Source organism: Trachypithecus francoisi, unplaced genomic scaffold (genome assembly GCF_009764315.1).
Source record: "Trachypithecus francoisi isolate TF-2019V2 unplaced genomic scaffold, Tfra_2.0 Lachesis_group14, whole genome shotgun sequence".
Classification (NCBI taxonomy): Eukaryota; Metazoa; Chordata; class Mammalia; order Primates; family Cercopithecidae; genus Trachypithecus; species Trachypithecus francoisi.
The window spans coordinates 48,764,089-48,791,411 of NW_022681459.1; the positions used below are offsets into that span (position 1 = coordinate 48,764,089).

General features: G+C 40.7%; 1 protein-coding gene and 1 non-coding gene across 12 annotated transcripts in view; one reads left to right on the forward strand and one right to left on the reverse strand.

The window, feature by feature from the left end:
* Nucleotides 1–1,803: 1,803 nt before the first annotated feature.
* Nucleotides 1,804–27,323, forward strand: part of MTMR3 (myotubularin related protein 3) — a 145,192-nt gene continuing 119,672 nt past the window's right edge. For 5 of the 11 annotated variants that reach the window (XM_033233178.1, XM_033233179.1, XM_033233181.1 and 2 more), the window contains exon 1: nt 1,804–2,063. In XM_033233178.1, the coding sequence (XP_033089069.1) occupies nt 2,049–2,063 (15 nt within the window). In that variant the 5' untranslated portion in view covers nt 1,804–2,048. The remainder of the gene's footprint in view (nt 2,064–27,323) is intronic. The other 6 variants (XM_033233188.1, XM_033233180.1, XM_033233184.1 and 3 more) reach the window with 4 other exon arrangements.
* On the reverse strand, nt 18,173–18,275 carry LOC117096818. The gene has a single exon (XR_004442654.1). It is a non-coding gene; the product is annotated as a U6 spliceosomal RNA (small nuclear RNA).

A 27,323-nucleotide genomic window follows, 5' to 3' on the forward strand; every position in this document is an offset into this window, starting at 1 on the left:
ATTTTTTGTAGAGATGGGATTTCGCCATGTTGCCTAGACTGGTCTCGAACTCCTGAGCTCAAGCAATCCACCTGCCTTGGCCTCTTAAAGTGCTGGGATTTCAGGCATGAGCCACTGCATCTGGCCTAAAGTAATTTCTTACTTGAGATTTTATTTCAGGCTACTGTGTCATGCACTGGGCAGTACAGCTGGGTGGGTGAAAGCATAGTGTTTTTTTTTTTTTTTTGTCTGCTGGGTTTGAATTTTGTTTCAATACGTGCAACTTATTCTGTGCCTCACTTTCTTCATCTGTAACATGGAGATAATGGCATCTACCTATTAAAGTTGTGAAGATTCAATTAGACGAGTTGTATGAATAAATGTTAGCTGTTAGTTTTGTTTTTTGAGATGGAGTCTTGCTCTGTTGCCCAGGCTGGAGTGTGGTGGCGCAATCTCGGCTCACCGCAACCTCTGCCTCCTAGGTTCAAGTTATTCTCCTGCCTCAGCCTCCCAAGTAGCTGGGATTACAGGCTCCTGCCACCATGCCCGGCTAACTTTTGTATTTTTAGTAGATCCAGGGTTTTACCATGTTGGCCAGGCTGGTATTGAACACCTGAGCTCAGGTGATCCACCCACCTCGGCCTCCCAAAGTGCTGGGATTACAGGCGTGAGCCCCCGCGCCCAGTCAGCTGTTAGTTAATCAAGAAATTGGACTGCCTACTACTTACACTGCACAGTTCTAGGTGCTGGGAAAACAGTGACAAACAAGACAAGATCCTTGTCTTCAAGTAGCTTTTACATTCTAGTGGAGTAAAAAGACAATGAACATTGAAAATAAATTTCAGAAAGTGCTGTGGAAAAAGTTTACAACAGACGCAGGAATAGATTTCATTTGACTAGTTCCCCCAGACAGTTTACAGAAAAGTCAAGGGTAGAATGTTAAAAGGCAACTCAGAGGAGGTGAATCTGTTAGGGCCTACAGTAATGCAATCCTGGTTTGTGGAATTCTGCAGGCTAGTGTGGGTAGGTTACAATTTTTTGGGGGGGGGGTTGTTTTTTATTTTGTTTGAAAACTTCTTCCCGCTGAGCTTTTGATTAGGAGCTGAAGTTGAATCAGTTTGAAATTGTATTCTGGACAGGGTGCGGTGGTTCATGCCTGTAATCCCAGCGCTTTGGGAGGCTGAGATAGGTGGATTGCTTGAGCCCAGGAGTTTGAGACCAGTCTGGACGAAATGGCAGAAACCTCGTCTCTACAAAAAATACAAAAATTAGCCGGGCATGACGTGAATCTGTAGTCCCAGCTACTCAGGAGGCTGTGAGGTAGGAGGATCGCTTGAGCCTAGGAGACAGAGGTTGCAGTGAGCCGAGATGCCACTGGGCAACAGAGCCAGACTCTGTCTCAAAACAAAACAAAATAAACAAACAAAAAATTGTATTCTGAATACAACTTCTAAAACACTATATTTACTTGCATTATATTAAACTGATTTTATCCTGACCATAATTGCAGGTGGAAGATACCACTATTGTTCTATTTTTCTGGTAAGTAGAGAGCCATGTCTTGCCCAGGGTTACAGAGCATGGAAAAGACGCCTCCTAAAAATCTGTAGGACCACCTTTGGTTTTCTTCCAGATTTTTTTTGTCATCTCTTTTCCTCCACCCATTTACCATCTGTCGAGCCACTCTTCCTCCGCTAGGCTTTTTCGCGAGCCTCTCCCCAGCTGCGGGTATTAGTCTGGGCTGCAGCCTCGCCCATCTCCTGGGGCGTGACCACCTGTCCAGGCCCCGCCCCCGTCCAACCGGCGGAGACCCGCCCCCTTTCCCGGACACCGGGCTCAGCGCCCTAGCGTGCGCGCGCGTCCCCGGTCGTCGCCTGGCTCGGCGTCGGGAGCGCGCTCTGTGTGGCCGCTGCCGCCATGTTGTTGTGGTTGTGAGAAGGCGGCGGCGGCGGCGGAGTAGTAGCAGCCGGACTAGACGTCCCAGCGGCTCAGGCGCTACCCCGCACCGGCCCTGTCAGGGAGCCTGGTGGGGTGGCGGAGGAGAAGACTGTGCCGTGGCGGGCCTCGCCATGTCCTGCTGCCTGGTAAGAACCCCATCCCCGTCCTCCGTCTCCTCGGGGGGTGAGGAAGAGCTGGAGGAGGGGCCGGCCTCGGCCCCGGCCCCGGCCAGGCGGCTGTCACCCTCTGAGGAGGCAGCGCCCTGGGAGGGCTGGGGACTGCGTGCGGGGCCCAGGGAGGGGCGTCCCCGGCGGCCGTCGCCGCCAGGGGGAGGCGCTGGGTGTGGGAGTGGGAATGGGAGCTCAGCGGCCGAGCTCGGCCCGGACGCTAGGTGCGGGGGAGGCGGGGTGCGGGGGAGGCGGGGTCCTGGGCTCGGGCTGCCTTCCCAGACCTGGCGGGGATGGGCCTGTGCGGCTCTGGGTGTGGGACGTAGCCTCGGAGCGCCCGGGGTTATTCCCACGGACTCCTGGGAGGTGGATGTGCGCCCTTCGCCCCCTGCCGGGTCTGTGGCGGTCCATCGATGCCGGATACTGGAGGTCGGGGGCCATGGGAGCCCCTGGGCGAACTGTACGGGCCTGGGCCTTGTGGAAGGGAGTGACCGCCTGATCATGCAACAGGGCATCCTCCTGACCTGGTAGTACTTAGGTGGGAAGGATGGTTGGGGGCGGTTGGCCTAACTCAGGGAACACTGGTGAGACTGCTCCACAAATGATTACAGTGTTATTTCTCCGGTAGAAATTTTGCTTTATGTATGGCATTTCCGGACCCATAAGATGATATTGTCGGTTGTATTTTGGGCTGGAAAACTTATGTCAAAATTATGGGGTAGATTTTATGGCCACATTAATAGACTCCCCTGGAGTTTGATAATCTCACTTGTGAGTTTTGGACATGGATTACTATTACATATTGATGTTCAAATGTCCTTTCCAGACCCAGGCCTAAATTCTTACTGTTACAGCATCTTGACATCCACTTTGTTTTCTGACATCTACTTTTCCACGAGCTAGACAAACAAAACAAAACCCCCAAACCATGTACTTTTCTAGTTGAGGTTCAGCTTTCTCATATGTGAATGATAATGCCATGAGAGGCTGGGTTGAATTACAGGAGATGATTTTTTTTTTTTTTAATGTCAAATGTTTGTGATTTGTCCATGGAGTGGTGGTGGAGACTTTCCCCTTTCAGATTCAGGGCTGTTCAGTAGGACAGGAGACATTGATGGCATGCAGAAAGCCTTCCCTTTATAGGGCCTATGACTTGGGTAGGCTAGAAGAGTTTACAGAATGACACCTGTTTTTTCTTTCTTTCTTTTTTTTTTTTTTTAAGACGGAATCTTTGCTCTCCCGCCCAGGCCGGAGTGCAGTAGTGCGATCTCTGCTCACTGCAACCTCTGCCTCCCGAGTTCTAGCAATCCTTCCACCTCAGCCTCCCAAGTAGCTGGGATTACAATTGTGCGCCACCACAGCTGGTTAATTTTTGTATTTTTAGTAGAGATGGGGATTTCACCATGTTGGCCAGGCTGGTGTGGAACTCCTGACCTCAAGTGATTCGCTTGCCTTGGCCTTCCAAAGTATTGGAATTAAAGGCGTGAGCCACCGCCCCGAGCCAGAATGACACTGTTTTGAGTAAACCCAGTATAGTATGTAATATTAAATTTGGAGGATTCTAGGATTTTAGATTGGCTGCCTATGAAGACCTCTGTTGGCTCCAATTACTCCCTCAATTTCAGGTGACTCAGAGAACTTCAAGTGACCAGCACAGTGGTACAGCCCCGCTTGTCATTAATGGCCAGCCGTGAAAGAAGCTGAGTTTCTCAGCTCATAGGCCAGGTTCTTCAGTGGTTGTCTAGTTTAAGGCTGGTCATTAGAAATATTATGGACTACCTACATTCCTCGAATTCATGCAGGACCTGGTGAATTAAAAATCTCTGAGGATAGAGCCTGGGAATCTATCCTTACAAAGCTCCGTGAATGATTCTGGTCAGTAAGGCATGTGAACTTTTGCTTTAGGTTGGGTATTCCAAAGACGTCCCATTAATTATGACTTCTCAGGGTGCTTTTGTTTATAGAGCTGTAAGAATTTAAGAGGTGGAGAAGAAGGGAAGCATGAGAAAAAGAGATGCAAATTGAGCGTCTCTTAAAATATAATGGATTTATGTTGGGGAAACAGATTTGTTGGCAAAAGTTAATTTGTGCACAGGTTATTAGAAACACATTTGATAAAATTAGATACTGATTAATTGGAGATATACCGTACCCAGAGACATATTGAAGAATTCAGAGGAAATAAGCAGGGAAGGAGAGGGAGTAAGTCACCTTCTGGCTAATAAAGGGGTCCCCTGAAGATGCTTCCCACCATCATGGTTGCTTCTAAACCGTCTGACTCATATTTCTAGTGGAGGGTAGTATGGGTGTGTTAGCAGTCATTTGAGACCAGAGTTGTGAACCAGGAATGGTTACTATGGATTGTGAAAACTTCTTGAAATTTGCTGCAGGCCATGAGGAGTGGTAAAGTCAGTTTAAAAATCTGCTATAGTTCTAGTTAACACGTTCACACCTTCTTCAGTAAAGTGGAATGCTGTTACCAAAGGAAGTATTCATGTTTTAGAGGGGGGTGTGGTGAAGGTTCTTACAAGTTTGGAAGAGGTGGAAGAAAATGTTATAGTTGTGTAGAGTAGTGAAGGACTTTGGTAAATATCCTGTCAAATCATAGAGTAGTATTTTTAGAGTTGCACTCAGCTGTCCATTAGAAGAGCCAGAGGCCTTGTCTGTTTTGTTCCCTGGTGTCCCCAGTACCCAGTGCAGTTATCAGCATATTCTGTGCCCTCAGATATTTTTTTAGTAAGTGAATAGTATTGATATGGAAAAAAGAACACTTATGGTGGTTTATAGCAGTGTTAGTTATTAAAAGCTACTTAATATTTTGCAGTGGATTAAAGAGTCAGTTTTTGATCAAGTAGGGCTCTGGATAGGAAAGAAAATGAAAATAAAGAGCCAGCTTTCAGTGCTTGTTGTTTAGAATTTTTGAGATTCCTTTAAGAAATTGTTTTCTAAAGACTGTCGTGAACATTATTGTGTCCCCTAGTTTTTGAGTCTTAGTGGGTCTTAAGTGTTTTAGATATTAGTGACTTTTTTAAGAGCACAGTAAATGCAGAAGTGGTATAGAATAATGGGAAGTTCTGGACTGACAGACATATATTCTGATTCCATCTGTGTCATTTGTTGCTGTTGGGAATGTCACTTAACTTCTCTGGACATCAGTTTTTCCCATCTATACAGTTAAGGGCCTATGGTCTTTGACCTCAAGTAGTTTCTCTAACCTGATTCTGCAAATTTTTAATAATTTCTAATTATGTTATTTGGTATTCATCTCATATAGGTAGACGAACCTTTCTTATTTAAAAGAAGCAAGATTCTGTGTTGAGTTCTGCTTTTAGCTTATGGATTTTAGACATTGTCCAAAAGTGCTTCGGAAATTGAATGTATGTTGCAAGTGTTATGTAGAAAGAACATGCTTATGCTGTTGTAATTCGCTTAGTGTTGAAATCAAATCGGGTTTTACATTGGGAACTTCATAAGTTAGTGTGAAGTCACAAGACTTGAGAATGGTTTGGGGGGAGTTTGTGCAATTTATATAGCTAGCTGTTTCTTACAACCCAATTCTGTAATTTTCTGTGGTGAATATATACATAAATTTATAATCAGTGTAACATTGATTTAAGATATAAGATGATATCAGATTCATACTGGGTTGAACTAGGACTCCCAGTAACTTTAGAGGCTACCAAAGTTATTAACTTGTCATTGCTATTTTTAATCTTAATTTTATGATATCAATACTGATATGCTTTCATCTTTGCTTTTGTATCTAGAAACAATATACCTTTTAAGTTCGTATTTGTATCAGATATTAAAAATGAAAATTGTAGCATGAAAGTTGGTAGATAGTAAATCTTGGGTTTAAGCCTGGGTTGTTACTCTTCATTAGCCATGTTGTTTCTGGCAAGCTACATAACCCCTCTGAGCTCCAATTCCCTCATTAGTGAAAGGAAGAAGAGCAAACTCTCTACTTTTCTAACAGACTGCCGGGGAGGATCAAACAGAATTGCGTATATGAAAAGTATTCTAAAAATGTAAGGGGCTGGTATTAGAATCATATTGTATTAGAATCCTATTTTATGCCTTGGAAGAATTGGCTTGTGGAGCAGTGGTAAACCTAGTCCGTATTATCAAGTTCAGAATTTACCAATATCACTGATATGGCAACAGAAAAGGTTTCTGCTTCTGTACTCTGGCTGGAGAAACCTTTCAGCACATGTATCCTATCTGCCAGTCGGAATAGTCACAATGTTGCTGGGACTTCAGAGGAACCTGGGGTGTCTCACATTTATGCCAAAGTCTGTACTTGGAATAGACTTGGCTGGCTTTCACCTGTTTTCTTATGTTGGAGCAGTGGTAGAAGGTGGTAGGAGCAAGGAGTTTAGTACATTCTGTGTAAAGTTTTAAGGCTGTGTTTTTAAGTAGCAGGTGGCAGTGTCATAGGGTAATGAAATCAATGTACTTATTTAAAAAAGCATTTTCAGAAGGAGAATATATCAGTACGTTGCATAAAGTAAAAGTAAATATAGACACAGAGGTATTGTCTTGATCCTGATAACTACAGATACTCAGAGTGATTCTGGTATGACAGATGGTAGCAAGCTTTTCTGATTTCACTTATCTGGGGTCTAAATCTAATTTCTTTAGTAGTTAAGACTTTTTTTTCCTTTTTTTTTTTTTTTTTGAGACAGAGTCTCGCTCTGTTGCCCAGGCTGGAGTGCAATGGCGCAACGTCGGCTCACTGTAACCTCCGCCTCCTGGGTTCAAGCGATACTCCCTGCCTCAGCTTCCCAAGGCCGTTAATACTTTTGTAACTTAGTTGCGGAAGAGAAATAGAAATTTATTTGGTTTTCAGAATTATTCATGAATTTATACTCTGGCAAAATATAAAGAAATTATAAGTGTATTGATAAATCATGACGTAACTGGCAAGAATTGATATAAAGACAAGATGGTTAACTTGAAATAGGGTTGTTATTTGTTCTATGCCTATCATTTTTCCATGAGATAAACCAAATATTTAATTGTTTAGACTGATTCCACAAATGACATGGGAAGACAGAGGGTTTATAAAAGAGTTTTGGAAGTGATATAGGACAATAATTTGGAGGTTTAACTTAATATCATTTTAAATTTCAAAATGAAATTATTTGTTATGAAAGCTATAAAACTTTTTTATTTTTAGATGAAGTCTCGCTCTGTCACCCAGGCTGGAATGCAGTGGCGTGATCTCAGCTCACTGTAACCTCAGCCTCCTGGGTTCCAGCAATTCTGCTGCCTCCGCCTCCCGAGTAGCTGGGATTACAGGTACCCGCCACCACGCCTGGCTAATTTTTGTATTTTTAGTAGAGACAGGGTTTCACCATGTTGGCCAGGCTGATTTCCAACTCCTGACCTCAGGTGATCCGCCTGCCTTGGCCTCCCAAAGTGGTGGGATTACAGGCGTGAGCCACTGTGCCTGGCCCAGAACAGTTTTCATGTTTTTAAAAAAAAAAAGTAGAGATGACCTGTAATCCCATCTGGATATAATGTTTGGTATTTTTATTGTTTTTATTATACATACCTATTGAAATAATTAAAGAACAACTTTCCATGTAAAATTGATATTCCCTTAATGAACATGCAGTTTTTATAATATGGATGCGTCATAGTTTATAGCAGTTCTGTGTTGTTAATGGATATTGTCAGTTTTTCTCTTAAAGCAATACTGTGATGAACTTGTTTGGACATTGAATTGTCCTATTATTTCCTTAGGATAAATTCTTTTTTTTTTTTTTGAGACAGAGTCTCACTCTGTTGCCCAGGCTGGAGTGCAGTGGTGTGATCTTAGCCCACTGCAGCCTCTGCCTCCCAGGTTCAAGTGATTTTCCTGCCTCATCCTCCTGAGAAGCTGGGCGTACAGGCATGCGCCACCACGCCTGGCTAATTTTTTGTATTTTTAGTAGAGATAGGGTTTCACCATGTTGGCCAGGATGGTCTCGATCTCCTGACCTCATGATCTGCCCGCCTCTGCCTCCCGAAGTGCTGGGATTACAGGCCTGAGCCACTGCGCCTGGGCCAGGATAAATTCTTAAAAGTGGGTTTATTAGCCAGGTGTGGTAGCTCATGCATGTAATTCCAGCATTTTGGGAGGCCAGGGCAGGTGGATCACCTGAGGTCAGCAGTTCAAGACCAGGCCGGCCAACATGGTGAAACCCTGTCTCTACTAAAAATACAATAATTAGTTGGGTGTGGCGGCGGGCATCTTTAATTCCAGCTACTTGGAAGGCTGAGGCACAGAGAATCACTTGAACCCAGGAGGCGGAGGTTTCAGTGAGCCGAGATTAAGCTACTGCACTCCATCCAGCCTGGGTGACAGAGTGAGACTCAGTCTCAAAAAAAAAAAAAAAAAAGGATTATTAGGTTAAAGGATATGTGTGTTTTAAATTTGGATATTCTCAAGATGCCCTTTAGATAGGATGTCTATATGAAATTCCCGTCAACAGCATATTAGTATTCAATTCCATGTATTCTTGCTAGTGATTTGTCATCTTTAGCTTGTTGTTGGGAGTTTAAAGTAGTTTGAAACAGTTTTTCTTCTGTTTCTTTTTCAGCATCAGGACTTCCTTCCATAGCTTAACTCTTGGGAGAGAGCTGATAAAAATGAAAGTTCAGTGCAAGGGAGTGATGTAGACCAGCGGTCTTCAAACTTTTTGGTTGCTTACCCCATCACTAAAAAATTTTGAGCATTAAGCAGGTGTGGTATATGGTCCTGTGGTCCCAGCTACTTAGTTGGCTGAGGCCGAATGTTTGAGGCAAGGAGTTCAAGGCTAAAGTTCACTGTGATTGTGCTTATAAATATAGCCACTGTATTCCAGCCTGGGCAACATAGTGAGACCCTGTCTCTTTTAAAAAAAAAATGATGGGATGGGAAGAATGAAGTCAGAAAAAAAAGAAGATACGACTTCGTGTTGTTGTTTTGAGAAAAGAGAAGAAAGATTGAGCATCAATTCTTAATCCTTAGATATCTAATTTACAAATAATATATGTATAGTAACTGATTATTGTGGACTTTATAAAATACAAACAAAAAATTAACAAGGTTGATAATTAAAAATAAAGTTCAGATATTTTCCTTTTTTACCCTGGGGCGTCTTGGTTACTCCTGGAGGTGTGTGTATGTGTGTGTGTATATGTAATATATGTATATGTAATATATATGTATATAATATATGTATATATACTATACGTATATATAATATGTATATATAATATATATGTGTATATGTAATATGTATGTGTATATATAATATATAACATATATATATATATTTTTGAGACAAGAGTCTTTCTCCGTTACCCAGGCTGGTGTGCAGTGGTGCGACCTTGGCTCACTGCAACCTCCGCCTGCTGGGGTGAAGTGATTCTTGTGCCTCAGCCACTTGAGTAGTTGGGATTGCAGATGTGTGCCACCATGCCTGGCTAATTTTTGTATTTTTTAATAGAGAGATGGGATTTTGCCAAGTTGGCCAGGCTGGTCTGGAACTCCTGGCCTCAAGTGATCTCCCTGCCTTGGCCTCCCAAAATGCTGGGATTACAGGTGTGAGCCACCGTGCCCGATCTCCTGGAGATATGTTATATTTGCTTTGTGTACTACTGCTTTAGATTCTTTTTTTTTTTTTTTTTTTGAGATGGAGTCTTGCTCTGTCGCCCAGGCTGGAGTGCAGTGGCTGGATCTCAGCTCACTGCAAGCTCCGCCTCCCGGGTTCATGCCATTCTCCGGCCTCAGCCTCCCGAGTAGCTGGGACTACAGGCACCCGCCACCTCGCCCGGCTAGTTTTTTGTATTTTTAGTAGAAACGGGGTTTCACCGTGTTAGCCAGGATAGTCTCGATCTCCTGACCTCGTGATCCGCCCGTCTTGGCCTCCCAAAGTGCTGGGATTACAGGCTTGAGCCACCGCGCCCGGCTGCTTTAGACTCTTAAGATTTAATATTGGGCATTTATAGATGCTTGTTTTTGGGTATTTCACTGGTTTTGCAGATGGTCCAGTTTAGTTGGATCTTGAATGCCTTTAAAATGTCTCATACTAGGCCGGGCATGGTGGCCCACGCCTATAATCCCAGCACTTTGGGAGGCCGAGGCGGGCAGATCATGAGGTCAGGAGATCGGACCATGCTGGCTAACACGGTGAAACCCGTCTCTACTAAAAACACAAAAAATTAGCCGGGCGTGGTGGCACGTGCCTGTGGTTCCAGCTACTTGGGAGGCTGAGGCAGGATAATCTCTTGAACCTGGGAGGCGGAGGTTGCAGTGAGCTGAGATTGCGCCACTGCACTTCAGCCTGGGTGACAGTGAGACTCCGTCTCAAAAAAAAAAGAAAAATAAAAGTCCCATGCTCTTGAGAGTCATATCTGCAATAAGGGCAAAAATAAATTTAAAGCATCAGTTTGATACTTTTTGCATTGTTGAGGTGGCTGAATTTGAAAAGGACAAATTGTAGGATAAGAAGCAATGTAAGTAATCTATCTCTTTTAGATATGAAGAATTAATATTGTGTAGGACATATTTTAAAAAATTATGTTTTTTGGAAAGCAGTTTGGCTATAATATATATCTCCCTGTTTTATAAGAGGTTAGGTCCTAGAGACTGAGTGAAGGGATGAATAATTGCTACTTGCCCTCCTTTGCTTTTAAAGTACCACAATTAACCTGTCACTAACTCTATTTGGATTAGCCCGAGCCTATAAAAAACTTTCCATGATGATGCTTAGATTAAAAGATAACTTTTTTCTTGAGTTAGAGTAAGTTGCTTTTGATCTGTGGCTGCCTGTCCCCCAGCCCCTATAAGTTATGAAATCAGGAAACAAGGCTTTTTGTATTAGAAAAAAATGGGGAAATTAATTTCAGTTATTTCATATGGGTCATTGGCAGAGAAAGATAATATTAAAATCTTAGAGACTGTGAAAAGAGATTGTATTAAGCAACTTGAGTGATTATTTTTTTGCCAGTTAAAAGAAATGAGATAATTTATATGGAAGATGATTGCTATATACAGTGCTTTGCACAAAAGGCTACATATCTCTTTTTACTTTAGGTAACATGATTTATAAGCTACTTTTACATATGTCTTCTTAGATCATCATAAGGATTTGAGATCATCATTTAATGAGGACTGTTGGGAATTGCTGGAGGCCACATGCTTAGTGTTTGACATCATATTTCAAGAAGTAGACTGAAAGTTGTGCAGAAATAGGGATTGGTGGCTGTTCTCTCCTTTACTTCCTAGCAGTTAATACATTGCCAGGTACAGAGTAAGCTATCAATATTTATGGACTAACTGTTTAAACTCCTGCATATTTGTTTACACATGTAAATAAGTTATAGTATTGTAAAACCAACAGTTAAGTTTTCCGTAGTGAGATTGTTCCTTCATCTTACATGCACAGAAAATATTTTTGTGGAAGAGGTCATGAATTTTAGATCAATGTTTCACATATCCCTTTACTTTCTCTTAAGATACTTTCATGGTGACAAAAAAATACTCTTAATGTCATTCCTTTCACTGTGTGTGTAACTCCTGTGGCAAGACTGTGTATTTGTATGTATGTATGTATTTGTTTATTTAGTAGGCTGCTATTTATAAAGGAAACATACTCATTTGTTGGCCTTTGCATACATAATGGTTCCCAAAACATGGACTCCATGGTTTGCTGTGAGTGAATGAAAAAGAGCAGGTCTGATTCCCTTCACCTTTGTCATTCTCTCTAGTTTCCTGTACATATAGTTGACTTACTCAACTGTAAGTGTAACTTCTTTACACCGAAGGAAATTAGTCTTCCAAAGAACTGGTATGTTACTTCCCCCTTGTTCTGCAGTACTTACAATCCTGTTTGTTAAATGGACTAAGACACTTTTATATACAGAAGATACCCTGGATGGCCATGGATGGAAATACTAGTAGTGATTAATTTCTGTCTTGGTGGGATAATGTGGCTTTTTTGCTTTTTATTCTTTTAGAGTTTCCCATTTTTCTACAGTGAGCATGTATTACTTTTATAAGTAGGAAAAACTGCTGTTTTATTTTATTTTTTATTTTTTAAGATGGAGTCTCATTCTGTCACCCAGGCTGAAGTGCAGTGGCGTGATCTCAGTTCACTGCAACCTCCACCTCCTGGGTTCAAGTGATTCTCGTGTCTCAGCCTCCCAAGTAGCTGAGACTACAGGCACAAGCCAGCACAGCCAGCTGATTTTTTTGTATTTTTTAGTAGAGGTGGGATTTTGCCATGTTGGCCAGGCTGGTCTTGAATTCCTGACCTCAGGTGATCCGTCCGTCTTGGCCTTCCAAAGTGTTGGGATTACAGGTGTGAGCCACCATGCTCAGCCAAAAACTGCTAAAGTCTTTATTTTTCATTGGATGTCTTGTGAAGGTTTATGTCGTAGTCACCATTGAGAAAGTGGGTGGTTAACTGGCTCCAGTTCCTAAGAGGAGTGGCAGTTATAGGAAGTAGTATGGGAGGAATGGGGCAGGTAAACTGATTTGAACTTTATCATTGTGAACTCCGCTATGACTAAAGACATTCTGGGATTTGATCACAATTAAACACAAGAGGACTGAGCCATCTAGTTTTTTTCTTCTTAAGCTGATTGAGAATTATGAAAGACACTTTAAGAAAAATCAGTTTTAGGCCGGGCGCGGTGGCTCAAGCCTATAATCCTAGCACTTTGGGAGGCCGAGATGGGCGGATCACAAGGTCAGGAGATCGAGACCATCCTGGCTAACACGGTGAAACCCCGTCTCTACTAAAAAAAAAATACAGAAAAATACAAAAAAAAAAAAAGAAAAATCAGTTTCTATGAACTCTGTAAACACAGAACTCAGCCCAAACTCCCAAGTTGTGTATCCGTGTGTGTGTGTGTGTGTGTGTGTGTATGTATGTATGTGTGTGGTGTGTTTTAAATATCAAGTGGAGTTGTAGCATTTCAAACGGGATGTGGTTTATATTAATATATCTAATATGAGTTGGAAGATATTTAGGCAAATGATTTTTATTATGACAGTATAGGCTTATTGGAGTTTTGGTGTTAATATACAGCTGGGAGTTGAGCCGTTCTAAGTTTATATAGTCATCTGGTGATATTTTAGGAAGAGCTGTGTCATATATCCTCTAGAGTGTAAGTGATTAGATCTTGTTGGCTTTTGCTGTTAGTTTACTGCACACTTGTAGTGTTTTAAATGCTTCTGTGAATGGAAAACATCATTCAAAAAGATTAGATTTCTGGGTAAAGACATTTGTTATTATCTGCCCTTACTTTATTCTTTTAAAGAGTAAGATTAGGCTGGACACGGTGGCTTGTGCCTATAATCCCAGCACTTTGGGAGGCCAAGGTGGGCAGATGAGGTCAGGAGTTTGAGACCAGCCTGGCCAACATGGCGAAACCCCATGTCTACTAAAAATAAAAAAATTAACAGGGTGTTGTGGTGGGCATCTGTAATCCTAGCTACTCAGAAGACTGAGGCAGGATAATCACTTGAACTTGGGAGGTGGAGGTTGCAGTGAGCCAAGATAGTGCCACTGCACTCCAGCCTGAGTGACAGAGGGAGACTCTGTCTCAAAAAAAAAAAATTTGAAGAGCAGTTGAGATAATAAATATAGGTACTGTTAGGTTGGTGTAAAATCAATTGTGGTTTTGGATTGTGAATTTTAAATCGTTATAACTAGGCCCGAACAGATCTTTATTTATCAAAATAGGAACCATTACAGTCAACACATTTTTGCCGATGAGTAACAAGTTTGTTTATTCTTGTAGTGTAAAAATCCGTGCTTTGGGATTTGATGAACTTTTGGAAAGCATTTTCTGTATCCTGCTGGTTGTGGAAGCATTTTCCCTGCAAAAAATTTTCTAGATGCTTGGAAAAATGGTAGTCGGTTGGCGAGTGGTCAATTGAATATAGTGGATGAGGCAAAACTTGGTAGCCCAATTCAACTTTTGAAATGTTGGTTGTGCAACGTGTTGTCAGGAAGAAGAATTGAACCCTTTCCGTGTACCACTGTTGGCTGCAGGCATTGAAGTTCTTGATGCATCTTATCAGTTTGCTGAGCGTACTTCTCAGATGTGTTGGTTTTACTGGGATTCAGAAAGCTGTAGTGGATCAGACCAGGAGCAGACCACCAAACAGTGACCATGACCTCTATTTGGTGCAAGTTCGGCTTTGGGAAGTGCTTTGGAGCATCTTCTCAGTCCAGCCGCTTAGCTGGTCATCACTGTTGTCCTATAAAATCCACTTTTTGTTGCACAATCCAACCAAGAAATGGTTCGTCATTGTTACATAGACTAAGAGAAGACAACATTTCAAAATGACGATTTTAAAAATTTTTGGTCAGCTCATGAGGCACCCGCTTATCAATCTTTTTCACCTTTTGGCCGGGCATGGTAGCTCACTCCTGTAACCCCACCACTTTGGGAGGCCGAGGTGGGCAGATCACTTGAGGCCAGGAGTTCAAGACCAGCCTGGAAAATGTGGTGAAACCCCATCACTACTAAAAACACAAAAATTAGTTGGGCATGGTGGCGAGCGCCTGTAATCCCAGCAACTAGGGAGGCTGAGGCAGGAGAATCACTTGAACCTGGGAAGTAGAGGTTGCAGTGACCCCAGATTGCACCACTGCACTCCAGCCTAGGCGACAGAGTAAGACTTCATCTCAAAAAAAAAACAAAAAACAAACAAACAAAAAAACTTTTTCACCTTTCCATTTGGCTTCAATTGCCAAACAAGCGTAGAAGGTCGACATTGAGTTCTTTGGCAATTTCTCGTGTAGTTGTAAGAGGATCAGCTTCGATGATTGCTCTCAACTGGTCATTGCCAACTTCTGGCTGGCCACGACACTCCTCATCTTCAAGGCTCTCATCTCCTTTGCAACACTTCTTGAACCACCAGTGCACAGTTTCTGGGCCAAATGTGTAGTTGATGTTGTGAGTTGTCTCCACTGCTTTATGACCCATTTTGAACTCAAGAAAATCACTTGAATTTGCTTTTTGTCTAACATAATTTCCGTAGTCTTAAAAAAAAAAGTAAAAAATACGTTATTAGCAAAAAATGGCAAGAAGTGTGCATTCAAGTGGTGTATAACATAACCACATTTATTTAAGAGTGTATTCCAGTACCAAATGGCAAATTTCTTTTTTTTTTTTTTTTTTTTTTTTGAGGCGGTGTCTCGCTCTGTCGCCCGGACTGGAGTGCAGTGGCCGGATCTCAGCTCACTGCAAGCTCCGCCTCCCGGGTTCACGCCATTCTCCTGCCTCAGCCTCCCGAGCAGCTGGGACTACAGGCGCCCGCCACCTCGCCCAGCTAGTTTTTTGTATTTTTAGTAGAGACGGGGTTGGGGTTTCACCGTGTTAGCCAGGATGGTCTCGATCTGCTGACCTCGTGATCCGCCCGTCTCGGCCTCCCAAAGTGCTGGGATTACAGGCTTGAGCCACCGCGCCCGGCCCAAATGGCAAATTTCAACAGTGCAAAAACTGCAATTACATTTGCACCAACCTAATATGATTTTTTTTTTTAGTTAGAAATTTTATAGTACAGAATAACAGGCTTGTCACACACACACACACACACACCACACACACACACAAATCCCATATAGAATCTACAAAGCCTGTCTGTCTCTGAATTCCACAACCTTGGCTTATTTTTTTAAAGTAAAATTTAAATATTTAAAAAATTTCGAAAAATATGGAGAATAATTTAACAAACACCATGTATTAATTCAGTAGGTTTCTTTTCCTTCCTTCCTTCTTTCCTTTCTTTCTTCCTTCCTTCCTTCCTTCCTTTCTCTCTCTCTCTCTCTTTTCCTTCCTTCCTTTCTTTCTCTTTTTCTCTCTCTCTCTTTTCTTTCTTTTCCTTTCTTTCTCTTCTCTCTCTCTCTCTCTCTCCCTCTTCCTCCTTCCTCCCTCCCTTCCTTCTTTTCCTTTCCTTTTTCCTTTCCTTTCCTTTCCTTGGAGTCTCGCTCTGTTGCCAGGCTAGAGTGCAGTGGCACAGTCACTGCTCACTGCACCCTCTGTCTCTCAGATTCAAGTGATTCTTGTGCCTCCGCCTTTTGAGTAGCTGGGATTACAGGAGCTCCTCACCACGCCCAGCTAATTTTTGTATTTTTAGTAGAGACAAGGTTTCACTGTGTTGGCCAGGCTGGTCTTGAACTGACCTCAGGTGATCTTGGCCCCCCCAAAGTGCTGGGATTACAGGGGTGAGCCACTGTGCCTGGCCTATATTTGTTTTTAAAAATAAAATATGCATACAGTTGTGGTCCGTTTTGTCATCCTCTTAGATCCTATTTTCTTATGCAGAAGTTATTTATCTTTTTAGCTCATGCACTTATATTCTTCTTACAAATATCTATATACATTTTATGTAGTATTGTGTTACAAATTTATGTGATATTTTTGTACATACTTTCTCTAATTTGAAAAATGACATGTCGATATATGTGTAGTATTATTATTATTTTTTGAAACAGAATCTTGCTCTGTCACCCAGGCTGTAGTGCAGTGGCACAATCTTGGCTCACTGCAACTTCCGTCTCCCAGGTTCAAGTGATTCTCAAGCCTCAGCCTCTCGAGTAGCTGAGATAGTAAGTGTGAGCCACTGCACTTGCCTTACTTCATTAATTTTAATAGCTGTGTAGTATTCATATGAATGAATAGTACACAATTTTAGTCCTTTATTGATAGTTGTTTTCAACAAATATACTTTTAAAGGTAAACTTTTTCCTCAAATTGGGTCAAGCTACATATGTTGTTCTAAATTAGCTCTTTTTCTCCCGATAATAATAGTGCGCAGGTTTGTTGCATGGGTATATTGCATGAAGTTTGGGGTACAGTTGACCCCGTCACCCAGGTAGTAAGCATAGCACCCACTAGATAGTTTTAAGTTTTCTGAGACAGGGTAGGTCTCCGTCCCTCAGGCTGGAGTGCGGTGTTGCGATCACTGGTCACTGCAGTTTTGACCTCTCGGGCTCAGTCCATCCTCCCAGCTCAGCCTCCTGGGTAACTGAGACTACAGTGGTGCGCCACCATGCCTTGCTAATTTTTGTATTTTTTGTAGAGACTGGGTTTTGCCCTGTTACCCAGGTTGCCTCGAACTCCTGGACTCAAGCGATCCACCCACCTCAGCCTCCCAAAGTGCTGGGATTATAGGTGTGAGCCACCATACCCAGCCCTTAGTAGGTAGTTTTGAATCTCATGCCTTCCCATCCCCTCCTCTCTGTTAGTTCCCTGTATCTGTTTTTCCCATGTTTATGTCCATGTTTACCCATTGTTTAGTTTAGAATGATGATCTCCAGCTGCATCATGTTGGTGCAAAGGGCATGATTTTGTTCTTTTTTATGGCTGCAGCGAACCTTTGGGTAAAGAAAATTTACAAAAATATCTCATACCGGTTTTTTTTTTATTTAAATGAAAGTAAGTAGTAGTAATCCATGGTTCAGATCTACTTTATAAGTGAGTCACTGATAAAGACAGTAGTTACACATTTTATAACATTACCTTGATGGGGCAAATGTTTCTTGTTTTTGTTTTACATGAGTTAATTTGGATGAGACTTTCTTGAATTACTTACATTTATAGCGTTTACCTCCAGTGGGGTTGAGATGAGGAGCCTTCAGTCCAACAAAGTTGTATACATGCATTCATGGAGATGACACTTGGGTTATTAAATCAAGAAACACTCATACTTGTCCACATGTAGATGCTACACATGGAGTTAGTCCTATTCTGGAAATTTTGCTATGTTGCCCATGCTGGTCTTGAACTCCTGTGCCCCAGTGATCCTCCCACCTTGGCCTCCCAGAGTGCTGGGATTATAGACGTGAGCCACTGTGCCCAGCCAGAAATGTAATTTTAATTCCATAGTATATAGTATATTTTATTGTGAATAGAGTATATGTTTATTCCTTAAGTAGCAAATTGACTCCTTTAACAGTTTTAATAGTTTTCTAGTTATTTTGTCTTTAGTTTCCCAAATAATGCTGTTGTCTTCAATCACAGTATTGATTAGTTCATCCCATTCTTCATATTGATCATTGTTTTTTGGATATTAAATAATACCACTGTAATAATTAAGAAAGATGGAAAGCCTCACCAATTCGCATGTCATTCTTGTGCAGGGACCACGCTAATCTTCTCTGTATTGTTCCAATTTTAGTATATTTGCTGCTGAAGCGAGCACTCCATTTCTGTAAAGCTTGAAAAACGGACAAAACAGATGAGAATGGAAATCAGAATAATGGTTATCTTTGGTTGTGAGGATGGGAGATTGTAGGTGTGCTGGTAATGTTCTGTGTCTTGATATGGGTCGTGATTTCGTGGTTGTGTTCAGTTTATGAGAATCATTGAGTAGTAGACTTAGGAAATGTGCACTTCTTTGTATGTATATTATACCTCAGTTAAAAACTTTACCTCTCACAAAATTTTAAAGAACATAATCTGCTGAGTTTGTCTTCTTTTAGCTTTTGATGTAACTTTTCCACTATTTCTCTTCATATGTGAATACACTTAATGATAAGCCATTTAACCTTTTTATTATGATATAAAACAAACAGAAGAGTGCACAAATCAAATGTATAGCTTAATGAAATTTTAAAATTATTAAATTGGAGGTTTTTGGGGGTGCATTATACCTGTATCTTTGTTAGGAGGGAAGGAGTTGATGGAGAGCTAAAAATTTTGGAGAGGACAAAGTTTTAAGGAATCTCAGAATATCAGAACCTCGCCTTAGCTCTGCCTTCACATTACTGTTTCTTTGGGTAAGTCATTTAACTTATTTAGACCTCACTTTTTTTAATATAAAAGGTATAATACTTAACCTTTCTTTTGCAAACTGAATTAGGTAGGTGCAATTCAGGTAAAATAATAGGAATATAGAGTACTGTTACTAAATAGGTCTTTATTTAGGCCATTGAATTTAGGCCACTTACCTTACAGAGCAGAATTGTGGTATACACAGACTACACAGCTGGTGATTATTGATATCATTCATTTATTATTAGGTTAGTATTGAGGCTTAGTTAACTATGCAGGCACTACCCTGTGATTTATTATAATACATGTATTAACTCGTTTAATAGTCTAGGATTATTCCCAGAGGTAGGTAAAATTATCCCAATTTTGCTGGTGAGACAATTGAGGCAAAATTAAGTTAAATAACTTGCCTAGCTGGGTTGAGTTCTTGAGCCCGTGCTTAAAAAAAAAATTTTTTTTGAGAGTGGGTCTCACTGTCACCCAGGGTGGAGTGAGTGGCGTGATCTTGGCTCACTGCAGCCTCTGCCTCCAAGGCTCAAGTCATCCTCCTGCCTCATCCCCCTAAGTAGCTGGGACTACAGGTGTGTGCCACCACACCCGGCTAATTTTTTTGTGTATTTTATAGAGACAGGGTTTCGCCACTGGACTCAAGTGAGACACGTCTGCCTTGGCCAAATCCCAAAATGCTGGGATTACAGCTGTGAGCCACTGCGTCCGGCTTAAGCCTGTGCTCTTTTTTTTGTTATACTGCCTAGTTGTGTGAAAACACTTAAAGACTTTTAGGCAAATGTTAAGATTTTATAATAATCTGTTAGAGAGTTTTTGAAGTAAAAATTTTGGTATTTTGAACCAAAATTAGGAGAAGAGTCTCATTTGTTTTGACCATCATGATTCTGGAAAAGATTGGTGTTAATATTTATTACTTGGGCTTTATTCCCTTAATTTTCTCCTAAAATGACTAGGATATAAGCACTATGTAGTTTTCTTTAAGTATATATATATATTTTAATCTTAAAGGATTTTGTGACTAATTTACAAATATTGTTTAATTTTTAGGCAAAATGTTAATGAAAGGGAGTTTTCAGACTTGGAGGCAGATCAGACCAAAATTTAGTGTTCTTGCTTTGGTGGTTTAAGCAGCATCTGTTTGGTCTTGGTGTTAGAGCAATAATTAAGATTCTATCATATATATGGTTGAAAATTATTTTTTTAACGTATATTTGACTATGGTTCTGTGAGGTTGGGAAACACATCTAGTTTTGCAACCACCATGATCAAGATACAGAGTAGTTCCTCAAAAAGTTTCCTCATGACCCTTTCTATAGTCAGCTCATTTCCTCACCTCTAGTCTCTGGCAGCCACTGATCTGTTTTTTTCTCTGTTGTATTGTCTTTTTTTCAGAATTCCATGTAAACAAAATCATGCAGTATTTAGCCTTTTTGTTTTAATTTTTGTTTGTTTAATAGAAATGGGAAGTCTTGTTATATTGCCTATGCTGGCTGCAAACTCCTGGCCTCAGGGGATCCTCCTGCTTGACTCAGTATGTGGCTTCTTGAGACTGATGTCTTTTATTTAACCTAATATATTTTGAGATTCATCTGTGTTTTTGTGTATCAGTAATTACTTTCTGTTGCTTAGTAGCATTCCATTGTATGGATGTACAACAGTTTCTGTATTCATTCCCCAGTTCATTTGGGTTGTTTCCAGTTTTCGGTAATTACAAATAAAACTGCCATAAAAGCATTCATGCATACATACATACACATGTGCCCATGTATTTTTTTTATGGTTTAAAAAAATATGGTGCCTAGAACTTTTAAAACTTTATTACAGAACCTGAAAAGGCTGGTGATTTTCACAGAACATTATAAATTGCTTAGGAAACTTCATCCCCAAAAAAGCCCACTCTGGAATGAGAATAATCTGTTTGTGTAAATAATCTTATAGTATAAACTGTAAGTCATTCGAATTTTTTTAAATTAAAGAAGTACACACACATACTTGTTTAATGGGTAAATTTAAATATAGAACTCCTTAGTTTATGTTTTTAGTAGCTTTTAAATTGTGAATCATTGACTTTTTTGTTCTTCTAAGTAGTAGAATGGTTATATAATTGGTTATGACAGTTGGTTTTTTTTTTTGAGACGGAGTCTCGCTCTGTCGCCCAGGCTGGAGTGCAGTGGCACAATCTCCTGCCTCAGCCTCCTGAGTATCTGGGACTACAGGTGCCCACCACCATGCCCGGCTAATTTTTTTGTATTTTTAGTAGAGATGGGGTTTCACGATATTGGCCAGGCTGATCTTGAACTCCTGACCTTGTGATCCGCCCATCTCGGCCTCCCAAAGTGCTGGGATTTCAGGCGTGAGCCACCGTGCCTGGTCGGTTATGAAAGTTTGTAAGTAAAAAGTATTTGGGAAAAATTTTAGCACTACAGAATTCCTTTTTCTTCTCCTCTCCTCCTCTCTTCTCCCCCAAGATGGCTGGAGGTATTAATATTGATAACCAGAGTTTCATGTGAACAAGACATAAAACTTAGGTTGATTAGCTATGTTAATAAATTATCTTCTTTGTTCCTATGTAGTGAGCTTTCTTTTTGCAGCAATCTGAGGCCAAGAGAAATAGATGAGACCTTTTTACCTTAGAAAAGAGATTGCAGGCTGGATGTAATCCTAGCACTTTGGGAGGCCGAGGAGGGCAGATCGCTTGAGGTCAGGAGTTTGAGGCCAGCCTAGGCAACATGGTGAAACCTCGTCTCTACTAAAAACACAAAAATTATCTGGGCGTCATGGCATGCACCTATAATCCTAGCTACTTGGAGGCTGAGGCATGAGAATCACTTGAACCAGGAGGTGGAGGCTGTAGTGAGCCGAGATTGTGCCAGTCCACTCCAGCTTGGGTGACAGAATGAGACTCCATCTCAAAAAAATAAAAATAAAAAAAGTTTGCATGCCATTTTTGCAAGTTAATTTTTTGAGGTTCCAGTTCCAACCCTGAGTCAGACTACCGAGGCCATAGGTGGTTTGACATTTCAGAGAATAGTAGAGTGTTTTTGATTTTCTTTTTTTCTTTTTCCGTTCTTTTTTTTTTTTTTTTTGAGACAGGGTATTACTGCCACCCAGGCTGGAGTGCAGTGGTACAATCATGGCCCACTGCAGCCTCAACCTCCTGGGCTCAGGTGATCCTCCCAGCTTTGCCTCCTGGGTGGTGGGACTATAGGAACATGCCACCACGCCTGGCTAATCTTTGTTTTTTTTGTGGGTGTGTGTGTAGAGACGGGGTTGTGTCATGTTGTCCATCTTGAACTCCTGGGCTCAAGAGATCTGCCTGCCTCAGCCTCCCAATGTGCTGGGATCACAGGTGTTAGCCACCTTGCCCAACCATTGCTTTTGTGTAGTGTGGAATCTTAGTTTAAGCCCTCAGTATAAATGTATTATATAATTGAGGTGCTAGGTGTACAGAGGTACTAGAACTACAGAGCTTTTCTCATTAATGTACGTTCCTTCTGATGTTGAATATTTAGAAAACTGAATATTGTGTTTGGAACCAAGGGATATTACACTTGAAATATGGTCATTTGGTGAACAGGTATCTCATTTGTAGGCTATCATTATTTTTGGCTATTTCACATTAAAATACCTGCCTGGAAATACCTGCCCAGTTTTACCAGTAATGGCGATTGCAGGTTAACAGTTTGTCTTCTATATGTCGCTGTCTGATGTGGACAAGACTTGTAGCTCTTTGCTTTAACTGAGACAATAATGTTGGTGATCCAAGTCTAGAATTCCAGGATGGGGCTGCCAAAATTAACACCATGGGAGTATGGAGGTAGCAACTATGGGATTAGTAATACAAATAGTTTTAATTAGCTTTATCAGTTGCACACTTAATCTTCTTTGCTACCTTGTGAAGTAGGAATGGCAGGCTATATATTGTTACTCCTAGTTTACAAGTAAGTAAATTGTGTTTCATAGCTGTCAGGACTTACCTGAGGTTGTCCTGCTAGTGAGTAGCTGAAATAGTACTTGAGTCCAGACATCAAGTTGGATGCTGTTTCCACCATGGCAGTTTATTGTCGTGAATAAGAGCTCAGGCTTGGGTTTGAATTGTGGTTCTACCACTTACCTCTCTGTGATCTTGGGCAAGTTCTTTAACTTTTCTGAGTCTCAGGTTTAAAATGGGGATAACAATAATACCTCTTAAGGCTCCTGTGAGAATTCAGCAAGTGCTTACGATATATAGATAACCAATAGTAAGCACTCCATATTTGCTAATTGTGGTTGTTGCTACTGTTATTACAGTGATAACACAACAGTTATACATCCTCTTTCACCTAAGGATCTGTGTTAAGAGTTGAAAGACAAATAACAAAAACGAAAAACAAAAAACAACAACAAAAAAAATGAAACAAGAGTTGAAAGACAATACATGTAAGAAGCAAAAATATTCAAAGATGATAGAATAAGTAGCAAGGGGAGTTGATTTTAGCAGGAAGATAGACAATGTTCAGAGAGATGTATGTGTGTGTGTGTGTGTCTTGGTTTTAAACATGGAAGCAGTTAGACAATTAAGTTACGAGTGTGTTAGACAGTTGGAGCTTTAGGACAGGTTGAGTAGGAGGACCAGTGTTGGAGGGAAACTTTTTAATCATCATCACAGATGGCATATGGAAATTTACATTTCTACCAAGATTTAAACATACCAATTTGCTATTCTCTATTATGGTTCTTAGAGCTATTGTTAAATCAGAATGGAGTAAGAAGCTTATCATACATTTTTTATTTTTAGTGGTTATACAGAGAATAATACAGAACGTCAGCATATATCCTACTACTGTATATCCTTGGTATACTTGGGAGATGGGTTCCAGGACTCCCACATACACCAAAATCTGGGCATACTTAAGTGCCCCAGTTGCCCCTGTGGAAACTGGCTATATGAAAAGCTAGTCCTCGGCCTGCTGTATTTGTAGGTTTCGCATCCCGAGAATACTTTTTCCGTCCACATTTGGTTAAAAGAAATCTGCACATGAGTGGACCTGTGCAGTTCAAACCCCTGTTGTTTAAAGGACAACTGTGTAAATAAAAGGACGGTCCCTCTCCTTAAAATTTCATAGTTGATATTTGTATCATAGTTGATATATAGGAGTTGATGCTATGAAAATTTCATAGTTGATAAAATTTCATAGTTGAGCCCTTTTACCATGTGTGTAAGTCTTAGGACTAGGGAATTCAGAAGTATAAGTTACGGGGTTATATCATTTGGTGCTTGAGTCCTTTCTTTTGGTTAAGGTACTTCCTTGATGTAAGGTAATGTTCTTTCAGGCATTTTAAATTAAATGAAGTTGTTTGAATTTACTTGTTGGGGAATATCTTGCCTTTAATATAATAGCTGCTGTGTGGAATTATGTATTTCACGTATTCAGTGTTTTTGAACTTGCATCTTTTATTGCTGTATTTTTACAACTTTCCCCCTTTTGGATATTAAAACAATTTTATGGGTTTTTGGTGCATATTTTAAATTTGTGCACTAAACACTTGCAAAAGCATATTTTAAATTATGGCAAGTTTCTTAAACCTGTTAGCCTTTTATATATTAGTTGTTATATATTAACTTTTTTCGAAGTTATTATCTATCCTTTTACTGACCAATGTCAAACAAGTTCTGAGCATCTGAAAGTCTAGATTAATCCGGGGCATTTGCTCAGGATGGCATTTTTTTGTTTTTCTTTTGAGATGAAGTTCTCATTGTGTTTTCGAGGCCGGCCTTTAACTCCTTGGGTCAAGCAGTCCTCCTGTCTCAGCCTCCCAGGTAACCAGCACTAGGTGCGTACCACTGTGCCAGGCTTGTTTTCAAAGTTGATAGGAAAAACTTTGGTGTTTTTTCTAAAGAGACTGGTACCACCATACATGAATATATTTATCTCACATTTATCTATCTGTCTGTCTGTCTGTCTGTCTAGCTATCTAAGACCGAGTCTCGCTTTGTTGCCCAGGCTGGAACGCAGTGGTGCGATCTTGGCTCACTGCAATCTCCATCTTCCAGTTCAAGCAATTCTCCTGCCTCAGCCTCCCTAGTAGCTGGGATTACAGGCGTGTGCCACCACACCCGGCTAATTTTTTATTTTTATTTTTAATAGAGACGAGGTTTCACCATGTTGGCCAGGCTGGTCTCCAACTCCTGACCTCAAGTGATCCGTCTCCCTCGGCCTCCTAAAGTGTTGGGATTATGGGGGTAAACCACCACGCCCGGCCTGTCTCACTTTATATACCCTGAAAGCATTATTACTATCCATTATTTTATTCAGAGCTAGGAGCTTTTTCATTCCTGTACTGTGGAACTACTTGAGTTGCCCTATATCCACTCCCCCTTTCCCCATTCTCAACATTGTTTCACCTTATAAAATTTAAAATTATAAACCTTATAAAAATTAAAAATTTGGCCAGTGTGGTGGCTCATCCCTGTATCCCAGCACTTTGGGAGACAGAGGCTGATGGATCACTTGAGGCCAGAAGTTCGAGACCAGCCTGGCCAACATGGTGAAACCCTGTCTCTACTAAAAACACAAAAATTAGCTAGTCACGGTGGCATGCATCTGTAATCCCAGCTACTTGGGAGGCTGAGGCAGGAGAATTGCTTAAACTAGGAGGCAGAGGTTGCAGTGAGCTGAGATAGCACCACTGCACTCCAACCTGGGTGACAGAGTGAGACTTGGTTTCTAAAAAACAAGCAAACAGAAAAACCCAAAGAACTCTCTAAAAATTACAAAATGTTTTATTGATGGGCTCCTCGAAAACCCATTACTAAAGCTGCTTACTAAAGAGTAGATGTTTTACCCCTTCAGTGATAGTTGAAGGATCATCAGAGAATCCTTGGGTATCTCAAGCTTTTACTTAGCTTCAGCGTTCTTACCTGACACAGAAAAGTTGAATTTTCTTTCCTCAAGGGCATAAAACATTTTAAATGTATCCATTTGCATAAAATCTACTCAAAGAAAATTATCAAGTGATTTTATGGGATTTTTTGCATACTTGCACATAAGAGAATCTTTTAACATAGCTACTTAATCTCCTTTGTATTATTCATTCCCTCTCTTACGAAAAACAAGTGAATGGCTCGCTTGGATGTGTATCTATATCTTTTTTTTTGATACACATTTTGAAGGAGTCTTTTGAAATGCAGTGTTTTGGCCACCATTCCAGCTCTACAGGAATATGGTTTCATGATAAAGCCAACAAAGAGCACACTGGCAGCAGTCCAGCAGCTGACTCTCCAAGGAGTAACGATAGACACTTTGAAAGGAGTGACCTAGCTCGGGATCTCACATTTCAAAGCTTCATGCTATGATTACATTGGTAAAAGGCAGCCAAGAAATCTAGATGAGATCTCGCTTGTACCTCCTAAGAGTAATGGTATATAGGTAGGAAGGACTTCCATAGTCAGATGCAAGTAAGATTTTTTTTTCCTAGCAACCTTGTAAAACCCAGGGGTGGGGAACAAGTTGAGGATTCAGAATGGGAGTAACCATGGTGGAAGCTTTCCTTCTACGAACCTGGATGAAAACAGCCTTATAGTGACTGAGGGTGAACTCAAGAAGCTCAATGCCGTATCAGTTTTCTAGAGCTAAGGGAATATACATAGTTTAGTAGTAAGCACAAGTATCATGTTCACGTCAGGCACTGTAGCTACTGCTTCCTACTAGAACAGACCAGAAGAAACCAAAGCAAGACCAGAATCAGTTCAGTTTTGAGGAACAGACCCTTTGCTTACTAGCATTGCACACTTCAGGAGTAAAAATAGAATGAAAGTGGATTTGCTTCAGTACTGTGAAATAGATAGTAACTCTTGATTGTTTTAGTAGATTAGTGATTGCAGCTCTGTTTCTAAATTGAATTTCATGTTCTAGGTGGCAAATTAATCTTCTTTCATCAGTACCACAGATTAATTGTTGGCCCTTTGCGGAAATAGCAGGAATGTGCCTTTTTCATTTTATTGAAGGTTATCTCAGAGATAAAAATTTACATAATCTGAAAATATTTTTCAGGGATAAGACTAAGTGACTGTATATACCGCAGTGATAGATTGACCCACTTTGATTATTGTAGAACTTTCTGTTTCTCAGTAAAAAGTGCTAAACATGATACAATTATGAAGGATTGCTTTTAGCTATTTGCTGTATTCTTTAAAGCATATTTAGGAATGAAAAGTTAGTTTCCAAAGTGCTATCATTTATTTAATACAGCTTTCTCCAGAATGTGCTTCCCAAAAGTTAAGAGTACTTTTATTTATTTAAGAAATATGTTAATTTTTCTTTTCTTTTCTTTTCTTTTCTTTCTTTTTTTTTTTGAGACAAGTTCTCACTCTGTTACCCAGGCTGGAGTGCAGTGGCACAGTCATGGCTTACTGCAGCCTCGACCTTCCAGGCTCCCACGACCCTCCCAGACTCAAGCCATCCTCCCAGTTTAGCCTCTACC